Source organism: Haliotis asinina, chromosome 9 (assembly GCF_037392515.1).
Source record: "Haliotis asinina isolate JCU_RB_2024 chromosome 9, JCU_Hal_asi_v2, whole genome shotgun sequence".
Taxonomy (NCBI): Eukaryota; Metazoa; Mollusca; class Gastropoda; order Lepetellida; family Haliotidae; genus Haliotis; species Haliotis asinina.
The window spans coordinates 39,436,661-39,452,750 of record NC_090288.1 but is presented as its reverse complement, the minus strand read 5'-3'; the positions used below and the strand labels follow the sequence as shown (position 1 = coordinate 39,452,750).

The 16,090-nt window shown below is 39.5% G+C and overlaps 1 protein-coding gene across 1 annotated transcript; it reads right to left on the bottom strand.

Moving 5' to 3' along the window:
• Positions 1-1,913: 1,913 nt before the first annotated feature.
• LOC137297239 (alpha-2A adrenergic receptor-like) lies at positions 1,914-14,259 on the bottom strand. The gene is made up of 2 exons (XM_067829253.1): positions 13,814-14,259; positions 1,914-2,646 (listed from the first exon to the last, which is right to left on the bottom strand). Exons 1-2 carry the CDS (start codon positions 14,257-14,259, stop codon positions 1,914-1,916), a joined length of 1,179 nt encoding a protein of 392 aa, XP_067685354.1.
• Between the last annotated feature and the right edge of the window lie 1,831 nt (positions 14,260-16,090).

Genomic DNA, 16,090 nt, shown 5'->3' with positions numbered 1-16,090 from the left:
GAGTGAGTATACACCCAAAACTGTTTGCACGTGAGCTGCAACAAATATCCATTTCTAGATCTCATTTTCAAAAACACCCTATTGTATTTCCACGCTATTGAACGTTTGCATCAAAGTTCGTTGAATCATATTAAATGCAGATTAATGTATTTGATCATAGAAAGGACGCGCTACTATGATGGATTTACAGTTTATAGAGGGAAGTAAATTCTCATTCCCCCAGGGTCTGCGATTCAACATGTTTATATGAAGTAAACTTTGATGATTGAACTAGTTGCAAGAGTACGTCATATACACATATCCAATAGTCCGTTACCATATGAAACGAGATATTGCTGTTATGTCTGCTAATACAGATATATCCGATCCAGACACTCCTACAGTATACTGTGCGATTATTCATTCTCCACGGTACTATACCCCTTGTATTCTCTCGATGTGCAATAAAACATTCTGAAATTTCTTTTTGTTTCCCGGCGAGGTGTATGGTGGCTTAGTGGTTGAATCGTTCGCTCATCAAGCCGAACACATTCATTCTTAGCGCCAGTTATATAACATGGATGCTTTGACGATACTAAGTAAATTACACATAACATACGTGTTATAATACACACAATGTACTGTACACATGTTATATAGACGCTCACAAATAATACAACATCTGACATACTGGGGTATATTATCACAGAGAACATAATGATTTGTCTTACAGAAATATAAGATAGGACATGAAGGTTGTATACTTTACATGAATATGGAATTATACGCACTTCTCCTAACCACATAGTATGTGATATACCTAAATAATATATGAATGATATACACGGGTCGCGCATCCTGCGTGGGTTTATATAGAAACAGTTGATACACTTTACACGGCGCAGTTACATATATGTATGATACAGACATATATTTATGATAATATACCATACAAGAAACACACATGACACATAGTAAGCGGCAATCTAATTGTTCGGAACACATGTAATACATAGAGGAGACCAAATGACTTTCAGTGCAATAACAATTTCATTAAACGAGTTAATGATTTGGTATCAAAGTAGCAAATCATTCACGGGGTTATTAGAAATGGTAATGCGCGGAAGCAAATTTAGTATTCTGTTTATTACTTCCAACATAATCTGTTTATTACTTCCAACATTAGGTTGATAGAAACTGCGACGAAATTGCCTACAGTGTGACGACTCCGAGCTTTCCGCGACGAAGCAAGGTTTAATACCAATGCGACAGAGGCATAAGCATAATTACGTCATAATTAGAGGCATAAGCATAATGACGTCATAATCGTAACCATTATTATGTGTAATGTCTACACTAGTGTAATATTGCTATACAAATATTACACTGCAGTATCTTCCACGGGTGAGTAATAATGTACCATACAAGCGTACAGTGACACATTTCAAACGGCAATCTGGTTGTTCAGAACACATATTACATTAACAGAGGACATTGGGCAGATCATCACTTGACACATCTGTTTAAGGTGGCTAAGGGTGTATTCGATGTAAAGGTTTTAGATGGATGACACATAAATAATGTGTCACAAAAGTTATGTAACATAACGGATGTGGCATGGAAGATGGGTTCTAACAGACCAGAACAACTTCCTGAGCATGTTCTGGTCAATTGTCTTTGTGGCCAGATCTCTGCTATCAAGAACTGTGATATGCTGTGAATATGTGATATTCTAATGAGATCGGCCTTCGTTTTGCTGCACAATGGATCTTTTAGCGAGACTGGTACAGACTGTTAAAAGTCATATGACTTCTACAGATTTCAGTCTATACTCTGTTACTTTCAACAAACCCGCTTGACTTTCAATAGCGGGTGTTTCCAGTATCAGTGTTGAGTAGTTAGGCTATAAAGGTTGAAGGCAAGAACAGTACAGGTCATTTACAAGTAAGAATTTTCTTAAACGCTCGACGAAAATCGGGACTACTGAAATTGTACAGGAAAGGGTTTATGGTTGAGTTGAGGTACGTCATCCAAAATGTTATGGTGTATATGATCTCTGGAACAGCTTTTGGATCATAGGCGCTGATGTCAAACACGACGTGGAAAGGCACCCAGCATATCATGTAGCCAACTATGATATAGGTCAGTGTAACAAAAACTTTACGTTCTCGCTTGTCCATCGAACTGTTGTCTGACTTCTTAGAAGATGCCTGTTTGGGATGTTGGAGTGAAGAAGATGGCTGAACAACGGTTGGTGTTTCAACTGCTGGGGTTGTGTTATCGCAGTCATTAGCAAGTGTAACAGCGCATTTGTTTGACGTGGAACTTGAGTTTTCCTCAACGCTTGTATTTGCTCGGGGACCTTGCAGCTTTGCTGGATCGAGCAGTATGGGTGTTTTAGAGTTGACGTCTTCGAGGACGGATGGTTTAGGTTTGGAGGAGGTAATTCCCTTCGAAATTGGTCCAAGCTTGGCTCGTTTCTTCATGAACATGAACACTTTCAAGAAACAGAATATTTGTATGAAACAGGCGCCATGGTGACCCACTGCTGCAATTACGATGACAAAGGCCCTGTTCTCAGATGGTTCCCACTTGCAGACTCCGGGTTCACTGTTGGCTATACGGTCTGTGATGCATGGGGGTAGCCACAGAATCAGCATAAACATCCTACAACGAGAAGAAATAAGAGTCAGATATCAGAAGTGCAAACACATTTCTTCAGGCGATGTTATCAGGTGACTGAATGTTGTTTTACGCCACAGATATCACTATTCCAGGTTGGGTTAAGGTATTGTAGAATGGCCTCCATAAACTGCTGGATAAATCACGTGAGAAGTCTACATTCATAGACTTACAGTGAGATCCAATTCAGAGGTAACGAACCGATTGTCATTTTGATGGGCTGTGGTGAGAAATTCTAATGAATAAATGAGTTGGCTTAAACACTGTATGATGATATATTTCCACTGATCATGACAGAAATTGTGTCTTATGGGGGATAGGGGAGGGGATGCAAATCTGTCAAGGTCAGACCTAAACATGTTGGACCATTACACCAAATTTGAAAACCACCCGCTACTTACAATTTAACCTGCTTTTAGAAATATTCCAGCAATATCACAGCGGATGCTACAAATGGGCTTCATACATAGTACATATGTTGGGAATCGACACACGAATTCAGGCGTAACGAGCGACGCTTTAACCACAAGGCTACATCAACACCCCTCAAGACTGATAACCCAAGAAGAGGTACAATTCAGGATGTTTATTTTTTCCTATCCTTTACTTAATTATAAAGATCATGGGTATGGCTTTTATAAGTACGTTTGCAGTCACTACACGTGAGTAACGTGTCAAGATCTGTTCAACCAGCAGCCTCGACTTATGTGTCATGTCATATGTCAACATGACTTGGTAACCAACACAAGACGATGTATCACTTGCCAGTCGAAAGATCGTAATGGAGTTCTAAAATGTCTAAGATTATTGGATGACTCGAGGAAATAATTCAAATGCCTGGAGGCAACACAACCAATCCGAAAAGATGATGAAACATTGATAATGGTCTTGATCCATAAAGCCTTGACATAAGCAATGAAAATTGACTTACGTCGTCAACATACATTGATCCAAGACAGACATTGTATTTGGCTTATGTTCAGTTCGTTATATTCAAGCTGAAATAACAGAGAAAATACATGATGTGGTTTGTTTGGCGACATGAATAATCGAGTCTTAAAGGACAATTTTTGCAAGAGTTGTATGATCCCCGGGGCGTTAAGAGTGATAATGCGAGATTGAAATAAAAGAGGAAAATACCAGCGCCATGAGCATGTACCATTTGAGTGGATATGTGCGCTATATAATATCCTACATTATAAAATAATGTAATGATAATTTAGTAATTCACGTTATGTGATACGATGATAGAGCATATGCTTGGGACTCATAATCTTACGAATTCCTGTTCAAGTTCCTAAGATATTTCATCTTTGATCATTTCGAACTGGCACCTAGCTCTGTCACGGGTAACCTTTACTCGTATTCATTGTACTGAGACAGCAACCTTGATATTATCGACAAACTCTGCTATTTTCTTAATTCTGCAAGTAGAGAATCCGATCGCAGTTTGTGACTTTGTGAAATCTCACCGCAGATATCACCCACACCATGGTGGATTACAAAGTGACTCACCTATTGAGTTCCTTATCACAAGGTTTAATATCTAAGAAACATTGACTGTGATCAGATCGGATGGGCCTATTCGCGTGACACCAGAGGCTGTCAATGTGTTTGCGTTTGACACCAGGGTGTTTGGAAACCACGTCGATAGGAATATGGATCAGCACCCCTTTTACGCATCCAGAGAGTCAATGAGAGAATTCTACAGCAGCGTTTCTCCTAGCTACAAGGACCGCGGTTAATGGGGTGACATATTACAGCATACGTAATACGTAAAACTGTACTTAACCACCAAATTTGACTCGCAAAGGAGCAGAAATCGTAAGGTTGCATCATCAGACTGGTCCATGAGTCGTCGCTTTCCGGTCATTTAGTCATCAAAAAGTTTAAAACATAAATCCAATAAAAGAGATTTCGAAAAGATATAAGTAAATTTGAGTGCACATGACATGACATGACATGACGTGACCTGTCGACAGGAAGTTATTGGCTCTCATTCCATCATCAGACCTCAAAGGTGAGGTCAATATGGTGCGCTGGGAACACTTTTTGAGTGGTCCTTTGCCTTCAACAACTGGACTTCCTTACTCTGGTCCGAAATTTGAATATACGGGTTTCATAATTAAATGCTAGTATGATTAGCACTAAGTTAGCTGATTACATAGTGATGGGGTTGAACCCTATATGATATTGGCATGACATTAGCTGGTTACATACAGATGTTATTCAACCCTATATGATACTGGCATGAAGTTGCCTGGTTACATACAGATGCTATTCAACCCTATATGATATTGGCATGAAGTTACCTGGTTACATACAGATGCTACACAACCCTATATGATACTCGCATGAAGTTAACTGGTTAGATTCAGGTGCTATTCAACCCTATATGATACTGGCATGAAGTTAATTGGTTACATACAGATGCTATTCAACCCTATGTTATACTCGCATGAAGTTACCTGGTTACATACAGATGCTATACAACCCTATATGATATTGGCATGAAGTTAACTGGTTACATACAGATACTGTTCAACCCTATATGATACTGGCATGAAGTTAACTGGTTACATACAGATGCTATACAACCCTATGTTATACTCGCATGAAGTTAACTGGTTACACACAGATGCTATTCAACCCTATATGACACTGACATGAAGTTAACTGGTTACACACAGATGCTATTCAACCCTATATGACACTGACATGAAGTTACCTGGTTACACACAGATGCTATTCAACCCTATATGACACTGACATGAAGTTACCTGGTTACATACAAATGCTATACAACCCTATATGATATTGGCATGAAGTTACCTGGTTACATACAGATCCTGTTCAACCCTATATGATACTGGCATGAGGTTACCTGGTTACATACAGATGCTGTTGAACCCTATATGATACTCGCATGAAGTTGCTTGGTTACATACAGATGCTTTTCAACCCTATATGATACTCGCATGAAGTTAACTGGTTACATACAGATGCTATTCAACCCTATAGGATACTTCCATGAAGTTACCTGGTTACATACAGATGCTATTCAACCCTATATGATACTGGCATGAAGTAACCTGGTTACATACAGATGCTATTCAACCCTATATGATACTGGCATGAAGTCATCTCATTTTACTCACCTGAGTCATTTTTCATCTCCTTTTTAAGTATCCATTATTACGAAAGTGTATTTTGTCGGCTTTTTTATGTTTACGTGTTAGCATCTAAGATCTCAATATCTGCACCAATATGGTATAATATTTAAATTATATATCGGAGTACGTTTATACTAATTTGTTAGTTTTCGTTTTGTGGACGGATCACTACAAGTGTGCATTAAAAATACTGACCAGCAAGAAAACGCATGTTTCGAAAAAAAGAAATCACACCGGGTGCATTGTTGGAGGAGCCAGTGTTGCCACAAAATGAGGCTATTTAATCCCTTTCTGTTGACAGAGCCGCTATGTGCTACTGACTCAGGGAATGAAGAAGAGTCGTCGCTGTCTATACATATATACATACATGACACTCCCATTGTTAGACCCGTGAAGATCCCGGAGAAGGATATGCCTTCAGTAACCCATGCTTGCCATAAAAGGTGACTGTGCTTGTCGTAAGAGGCGACTAACGGAGTCGGATGGTCAGGCTCACTGACTTGGTCGACACATGTCATCGGCTCCCATTTGCGCAAATTGATGCTCATGTTGTTGATTACTGGATTGTCTTTTCCAGACTCGATTATTTACAGACCTCCGCCATATAGCTGGAATATTGCTGAGTGCGACGTAAAACTAAACTCACTCACTCCCATTGTTAGGTGACATTTAGATATTGCTATGTAAATATGTTCTTGACAGCTTTGTTCGTTGCTTTGTGTCCAGTCAATAAAGAATGTGATATCTCTCATTACAAAATTGTTACAATAATTTTCATTTCACAATGTAGGGATTCGTATTGTATGTGTTCGTATTGTACGTGAAAACTGTTACTATGCGGTCGGTTAGAAAGAAACAAAAGCATTAATTTATGTTGACCACATTAACTCAGTATTGAAAGGGGTTTATATAGTGAGGGGAAAATAAGGGATCAAATGAAAGCACGTGCATAGTATTACCATTATTCTTGCTTCTTCACAAGCCTCGTATCGCTTGTAACTTCACTCACTGGAATAACATTCGAAACCGCCATGGTCTAAGAATGCATTTTCTTAACTGAAATTCAATCCGTCATTTCGCATTGACTGAGGTGTAAAGATGTTAATCGATGTTCCGACTGGTGTTTTCAAAGGCTGAATAAGAAAGAAGTCGCCTCTTTGATGTACTATCATCTCCTAATTTGCATATTTATCGAGTCATGGTAGTCTTAAGGGATATTTTGGTTTGGCATATAGCATTGATCGAGCCGTGGAGAGCCAGTTTAAAATTGGTCTTCAGCAAATCATGCTTGTCGTAAGAGGCAACCAACGGGATCGGGTGGTCAGGCTCTCTTACTTGTTTGACACATGTCATCATATCAACATTGCGTAGATTGATGTTCATGTTACTGGTCACTGCATTTCTGGTCCTGACTCGGTTATTTACAGATCGCCGACATACGATTGTCTTTGTGTAATCATTTGTTGTTCACAAGGGTGAGTGGAACACAGATGTTACACCGTGGATATGCAGTCAATGAGATATGCAAACATAGAGATATATCCCACAACATAATGTACGGATCATTAACGGTGCCGGAGTGTGTGCTTTGCTGGGAGGGCGTGATCTCAAAAAGTAAATGTGTTGCATTGGACCACTTTCTCGCTGACATTGTGTATGTAAAGATTATAGCGCAAATATTTTACTGTTCTCTAGGTCTCCTACCCTCGAAATACAATAGATTTCTGTCATTCTGGGTCAATAACGTTGATGTTCTGTTTATTCATACTGGGTTTCCCGTGAGAAGGACAAGTGATCTGTCATATCCCATTTCAAATATAATATGTCGTGAAACGGAAAAGTGAACATTTGGCTTTCAAACGCCTTTTAAATGGATTGTTGAGACCTGCTCAAAGTCTAAAAAATGATTTATGAACAAGAACAGGCAAACATATTAATTTGTGCACTTTCCCATTGACCAGCAGAGAGTAAGACGGGTATTGTGACAATCTTTCTACATCGCTTAGGATATCATTTTTTTCTGAAATTGTCAATATTGAAACTGCATTTAGACGTGGTTAAAAACGCTGAGCTAAACAATTTTTGAAAAAAGCCCACCAAATGTGGCCAGGAAACAGCCCGCTGAGTACTTACTGGAATTACGGTGTCTATTTAAGGTTGTACATTCGGAAGTAAATCGATGCTGATCCTCGCTGTCACCATCAATGCAAACACAACATCCATCACATAACACTGATGGAAGACGCCTAATTACAGACTCGTTAACAGGGTGGAGACACAATCATGTCGATATTCATGCGCTAATGGAATTGCACCATTTGTTTTGTTAGAGTTTTTAAAAAGAAATTCAGTATATAATTATTCAATTGATAAATATTTATTTAACCTGGACATTGCATAAAATACACATTTATTCTTGCTTTCTTTGGGTTATGCGATAGAAAGCCAATTTCGTTTCGTAAACTATATTTACAGAAAACTTAAATTGCACTTTCTCTATTGTGTAATGCGGGATTACATAATGCGGGAGGGAAGTTTCAGTGGGAAATTTACAACCACAAGACATTTAGGAAAAATACGTCAATAGTCGACAGGCACTGACATAATGACTTGCCGCTGTTTTACAAAAACACTTTCCCCGCCGCGCAACAGAGTATTCCCAACTAATCAACAAAGACATATTATTATTTTCAGCATACTGCTAAAACTAATCATATATTTATAGCTTTAGACAGAAACATGAAAGCGATTAACAATCACCATTAACGTTCAAAAACAAACCAAAGGCATTGAGAGTCTTGTCAATGTAATGTTTCTTGTAAAAGTTGTTATTTACATAGATTAAAGTAATGCTGTTAATCTGGGGGGGGATTTTGGGGGGATGGGAGGTGGGGGAGTTTGGGGGGATGGGAGGGGGGAATGTTTGTGTTTTTGTTTGTGTGCATGTGCATTCATTTACATATTATCTGCATCAATAAGTGTTGTTTTCACATTTGTCTTCGGGTTTTAACAGTAAGCGTTCCTAGAAGTTCCTGGAAGAAGACAAAATGGCTTTGTTGCATCAGACAAAGAGGGTTGCCACTGCAGCTTATTCTTAACTCATACGTAATCCTTAGGCTTTTGTGTTGATGATTTAGAACATCACTAAATTTAAATTGTTTTGGGGGTGATGCGGTCATGCTATCTCGCTTCAAAAAAATGCCATCGAGTCTCTGTTCGTGTAGCCTTCAATCACTGCTTTCAGGCAGTTCCTCGTCATTCAGTTTCCATGCTTAAGCTTGTCCTATTAAAATATTAATATGGGCTGCATATTTGTTGATGCATAAATAAGTAAGTTGATAAATAAGTTGATCTGATTCATCTGACAGTTAAAGAAATACTTCTCCATTTAGCACCATTAGGCTTTCGTAGCTTGGCAATAAATAGGTCATTACCGGATCACATTTGTCTAGGTACTCCACTGTGTGCCCTAATTCTTTATTAATCATATCTTGTATTACGAAACTTCAAATGACAATTTATAATGCAACAGCTTCCTTATATAGCCGTGTCTGATGTTCCAGCGTCACGCCATGCCATTACCACCAGGACATGGGGATATGTTACAGTGACCATAGTGGACACCGTTAGTTGTTGGTGATTCCTTGGTACTTAGTGCACCTGAGTGGATGTTGTCAATATTGGCTTGTGCACGTCATCGTAACGTTAGATGTGTGTATAACGGGTAGTAAGATCGCGGTTTGCTGGTAATAGGACGTCTAAGTGATTGGGTCTGAATCTCCAACCGGACGTCATCTGAAACGTTGCAGCTTCCTCCACATTAGGCACTGGAAATAGTCGGACATGTTACTTTAGTAGCATTAACCACGAGGCACCTCCGGCAAGTACAAAGCTTAATGTATTTTTGACCACCATGACGCGTGAGTGAGTGTGTCTACGTCTCCGCCGTTCTTAGTAATGTTCTAGCAATAGCAAGGAATGAATAGGGTAGGCTAGTGGTTAAAGCGTTTGCTCGTCACGCCGAAAACCCGGTGTAGATGATCCACAAGAGTACACTGTGTGAAGGCCCCCTCCGTTGATGTTGCTGGAATATTGATGAAAGCGGCGTAAAACCATATTCACGTACGTCATTATCATTTTTATCACGTTGGCCATATATTTCCTGAGACTGGGAGCAAAAAACACTGATGTTTAGATGGCGACATGATTTCTATAAAAACGACAAAACCCTTTACACATGCATAAGAAATATCTGCAAAAAGCAGAGACTTTTGTCCGACAGAATTAAAGTATGTTTGGTTTTACCAGATGTATGACATCACGTGAATGTATGAAATTACATTCTAAGTTTCATTATTATTGCCTATCCCTTTTAAATGCTTTTCTAATTTAAGTAGTGCCTTAAATTGATTATACAAGTATGGTACAAATTAATTATTCGACAGTCCCCGCCAGTAAGATTTGTGATTATCAATATTTCTGATAATTTTTATGCACATAAATACTAAAGGGTACATTTGGGATGGATTAGGCCAAATACAATAAACACATTGTGAGAATTCATCTTTGTCCCTTAACAAGGCACTGTAGAGAAACTGGTTCTGCCATATTGTAAACATTTTGTAAAATACAAATCAGCGTGCATTTATTCAAATCAGTCACTTACGATTAGCACTTGTTTGATAATAAAAGGGAAGATACCTGTTTTCCAAGAGACATCTGTATGACTTTCAATTTCTTTCCCTCCCAAAACCACTTAAGAAATGTTCAAAACATCCCGTTTCGACCAACCTCAAGTTTCACGATCATAGCTTAGCACTCTCTCAACACAAGTGCATATTTCAGTTAACATCACACTGAACGTTTCAATGTCTTGATCAGCTTCCTTTAATTGTGTTGTAGAAAGGGTAAACTTCGGGTAAATAGAGTGACTCATCACGAATTGCTTTGTGTGATATTGGGATTACATTTCTGTATAAATCTAACTTTCTGAGAAGAATACCTATTGACATATTCCATGTTAACATTCACACCCCGCGTTAGTCAATATGTATGTGGAGTATCCAAACAATCTTGAAGGTCAGTTAATGATGCACACACGATTACCATGCCACCATGAAAGAGCGTAAATTCAGGAGAGTAGCCGGGACAGGCTCTGTCAGGTTGTCCCACCGTGCTTACTGTTGGAGACTACCTCCTTACTGTTGGAGAGTACGTGCTAACTGTGCTTACTGTTGGAGAGTCCGCGCTGACTGTTGAAGAGTACGTGCTTACTGTGCTTACTGTTGGAGAGTGCGTACTGACTGTTCAAGAGTACATTTACATGCATACAGTGTACTTAATGTGGAAGAGTGCGTGCTTACTGTTGAAGAATACCTGCTTACTGTCGGAGAACTGTCTGAGTGTCGCTAGTCTGACTTCAAATGTTTAATTATAGACATTATCTTACTTTGATATTATGCGATCCATCTGAAACTTCTTGGAGTAGTCGGTTAGTCAAAGGGCTGAAATGTTAGTAGGTCACGCCAAAAGTCCGGGTTTGATTCCCTGCGCCCATAGAAAGTATGAAACCAATTTCTGGAGTGCGATGCCGTAATCTTACTTTCAAAAAAGCAAAACTCCCATTTACCATTCTAACCATACTCTACTGTAGTTTTTAAACAAAGGATGTCACAAACATTCCATGAGTAGGGAATGCATCCCTGTACACATGTGTAGAATCGGCGGTGATGGTTATACTGTAATGTTAACGTTGTAAGAAACGTATGGATGGCTGTCGAGGGAAGCTCAAAATGTTGGCGCCATTTTCTCTCCACATAGATCACTTGGTTTATTGTAGGATTGTGGTAATCAATAATGTTATACCACTTTTGCTATTGATGTGTATCAGCAGCCTTTACACTGCACTGTCCTATGTCGACAATACAATCACGTTTAGAATAGATGCAGGCAGTTTACCTGTTAAAATAACTAAAGAACATGTTTCTTCAGTTCTTTGGTGGGAGGGTCTGCATATGTCTTTGGTCACTGCTCCAAAACACGCAATATTTCCTTTGTAAAGGTGGGAGCCGAACCGTTTCAGAAATATATTTCACAACTTTTTTGTTCTTAATAATACCTTGCAAACAAAGCATTTCCATTTGGTAAATCCTTTGCAAAAGTTTCCCTGAGCAAAGAATTAATTTTCTTTGGTGAAAACTCGATGATATTAACATGTGGCTGTCATAAATATACATGAAGATATTGATATGAAGAACATGAATGCATGACCAGTGCTGAATTATTTCTCAAGTCACATCACCAAATTAAATATCCCCCACCTCACCCATCCCTTCCCCTCAAATGATTGTATCACAACCATTCTAAATGTAAGTGATATACAATAGAAAACATTTCGTGTTTATATTCTTGTCAAATATAGAATTATTGCTACAAGATCTGTTAGTAGCACGTATGTAGTTTTGATAGTTGCCTTAATCTAGACATTTAAATGATTGGTCTGTGTATTTATGTCAAGCTGATGTCAACTTCTACCATTCCACATTATAGTGATACAAATTTGTTTCAATAGGAAACGATTCTTCAATTACATTTCATCTCACAAGAACAGTGTTTGTTTCCTTTTGAAAAAGAGATATGTTGCTATCAAGCTCCTTATGTAGACTGTGTTTTGTTATATTTGCCAAAACCTCCTTCCTGTCTTTTAAGTAACTTGATTCCAAGTTGGAATTGGTTTTCATCAAACCTATTCTTGTCGTTAAAGGCGACTTAAGGGATCTCCTGCCTTTTAAGTTACTTAATCTTGATTACGATTCCACAGACTTTAAAGAAATAGCACTATCAGCAGAAGAAACAAAGAGACAAACAAACAGAAAAAATGTAACCAATTAGGAGTTACAAGATTTGGAAGAATAACAAGATCGGTTGTACAAAGTAACTGTTTAAACTGATCGTAATATTTTGTCAGAGGTGTTTATATTAAAGGTCAATATCAAATTACAAGCAGTGTCGATTATCCGCTGAAACTGAGTGAGTGAGTGAGAGTGAGTTTTTTTATGCCGCGCTGTAGCAATACCACGACGGGAGACACCAGATATGGAGTCCACACATTGTACCCATGTGGGGAATCGACGTGACGAGCGAACGCTACCTCACCATCCGTTAACACTGCAGTGAGTGAGTGAGTTTGATTTTATGTCGTGATTTTAGCAATTTTCCAACAATGCCACGACGGGGGACACCAGATGTGGGCCTCACACATTGTATCCATGCAGGGAATCGAACCCGGATCTTCAGCGTGGCGAGCGAACGCTTTATGCACTGGGCTACCTCATCACCCTGCTAAAACTGGAGTACTACCCACCACATGTTATCATAGTGTGGTGAATTTAGATCGGAAAGTCGGAAGTTATGATGTCAGCAGTTGGTTTGTGTGTCCCAGACTCGATGTGTTACATGCTGCCGTAAAAAGGCTGCAACGATGAAAACAAATACACACAAACAGAAAAAAACACTAAGTTCAGTGGCCGAAAAACACGAAAATCACATGAATGGATCACTAAAATATTACTCATGACACCTGGTGTTCATGATGAGGGTAAGCACGCTCTGCACTACTGGTAGCATCAGCCTCAGCAAAGGCGTGTACAAATAGTGGTGTCTATGCATATACATGGACTCATATATAATATATATAATAATTTTGCTTTGACGAAACATATGTGACGTTTAAATTGTGAGAGAATATAGTTTTATACCACTTTTAGTAATATTCTAGTAATACAACGGTGGGAGACACCGGAAACAGGATTCACACTTTGTACCGATGATTCAATGGTGAATCAAACCCGGTTTTTGGCGTGACGAGCGAACGTTTAAACCACTGATCTCTTTCAAGTGTGAGTGGGTTAAGATATTAAGTCGTTCTTTAAACTGTGAATGTGTCACAATTGACAAGTTCATAATTTGACAGTACTTACCAAATCAAACCGATGAGAACAATCGTCTTTCTCTTGTTGTGGTGATGTCGATAGTGGATGCTCCACTGGACCGACCAGAAACGGTCAACAGAGATGACCACCAGCGTGAACACTGACGCAAACGTCATGCCGTAGTCAAAGAAGATCCACAATCCGCACATGAATTCACCGAGAGGCCAGTGCCCGAGGATGTTGTCCGTTGTATACAGGGACATTGCCGTCAGCGCCACAAGAACGTCGGTGATGGCCAAGTTGACGATGTAGTAGTTGAATACCGTTTGCAAACGCTTGTCTTTGTATACAGCCAAGAGTACCAGAAGGTTCCCAAAGACTGTGATAACCACCAGGATGTACAGGATGACCCCGAGGACGATCCTGATCACGGGAATAGGTTCCGATGTCAAGTTAACGTATATGGACACGTTAGCGGAAGTGCTGCTCTCCATCGTGGACGACAACTTTGATACAATATGGAAGGTCAGAGGAAAAGAACACCCTGTCTTGACTACTTCATCCAATTAACAGATTCTCTTCTTTGTCCGTTGTACCACTGCTGCCCTGGTATATTCTGCTCGTCAATATCTAAATTCAATACGAGTCAACGCGACTAATTATTTGCTTCGTACCAGAAAATGCATTTAAATGCTTTACATTTCACCTTTACACTGTGAGTCCTGAGGTTCGATAGTAAGCAAACAAAAAAATTAGTAACCGAATCTCTTCATAGCTTCAAGCTACAGAGCCTCATAATTAGTTACCACAAGTCTACACTTTCAGTCAACCCGGTCAGAGCGTGTCTGGGAACCATCAGTTTGCAGTGACAGTACATGCCGCCATCGACTCCCCCCGGGATGACCATTGTAAATCTGTAAAACACGCGTCAACGCTAGCTATTGGATACCCTGTTAACACACATCTCGTCCTCTAAAGTCGTGGGAGATACCAGTCTCTGGAATTAAAGCCAGGCTTATTTGCTCGGTGTTTTCATTAACCTGTATCCGCTTATTGCTCTTCTTCATCTTCTTTACTTTGAAGCACCAATCATATCGGGGCTGTTTACTTTTCTCTTGTATCCATAGTGATTTGTCGCGGTGCTTATATTCATTTGAATAGTCCTTGTGTTGAATAAAACCTAAAATGTACCGTCGTCTCTCTGGAGTCCTGGATACTTAAAAACGACGGTTGTTTCAGAATCGAAATATTACTTTGCAACACACAAATCAGAATTTGTTTAGGTTATAGTTTTAAGATATATTATACATGTGCGACAACCTATAATCTGTTTCAGTAAAATCGTACCGATAAATTTCACATTAAATGAACCACCTAGAACAAGTTGGTCTCATCACGCTCATAACATACCACACATGCATTTTTTCACTGTTCCAACTACTGCACTTACCCCCTTGTAATACACACCAATAATAATGATTTGAATCTGTGATTGTTTGTTAAATAACTTTTATACTAAGATGAATAAAATTCTTAGATTTAAATATTAAGTTGGCAAGATAAACTTATGAGGATTTCCACTCTAAATTTCACTTTAATCGATTTACGTTTTTCTTTAAAATGAAATTCATCGGTACGTTTTCACTGCAAACATAAAGGGTGGGGTTCCTTATTTGAATGTACTAAGCGTCACCACTATATTCAAGAATGCACTTACTTACCCACCCATTCATTCACTCACCGACCCTCACTCTCACTCATCAGACAATCGGCTCACTCACTCTTACTCCAACTCAAGCACGCACTCACTCATCCAACAATCGGCTCACTCACTGTCGCTCGAACTCAAGCACGCACTCACTCATCCAATGTACTAAGCGTCACCACTATAATCAAGAATGCACTTACTTACCCACCCATTCATTCACTCACCGACCCTCACACTCACTCATCCGACAATCGGCTCACTCACTCTTACTCCAACTCAAGCACGCACTCACTCATCCAACAATCGGCTCACTCACTCTCACCCCAACCCAAGCACGCACTCACTCATCCAACAATCGTCTCACTCACTGTCGCTCGAACTCAAGCACGCACTCACTCATCCAATGTACTAAGCGTCACCACTATAATCAAGAATGCACTTACTTACCCACCCATTCATTCACTCACCGACCCTCACACTCACTCATCCGACAATCGGCTCACTCACTCTTACTCCAACTCAAGCACGCACTCACTCATCCAACAATCGGCTCACTCACTCTCACCCCAACCCAAGCACGCACTCACTCATCCAACAATCGTCTCACTCACTGTCGC

What these genes read in the sequence shown, in the direction of transcription:
- LOC137297239 (XM_067829253.1), bottom strand. Translation starts at nt 14,259, where the DNA reads ATGGAGAGCAGCACTTCCGCTAACGTGTCCATATACGTTAACTTGACA. An exon ending in GTTCTCATCGGTTTGATTTG is followed by an intron (nt 2,647 to 13,813) that starts GTAAGTACTGTC and finishes TTCTCGTTGTAG; the next exon opens with GATGTTTATGCTGATTCTGT.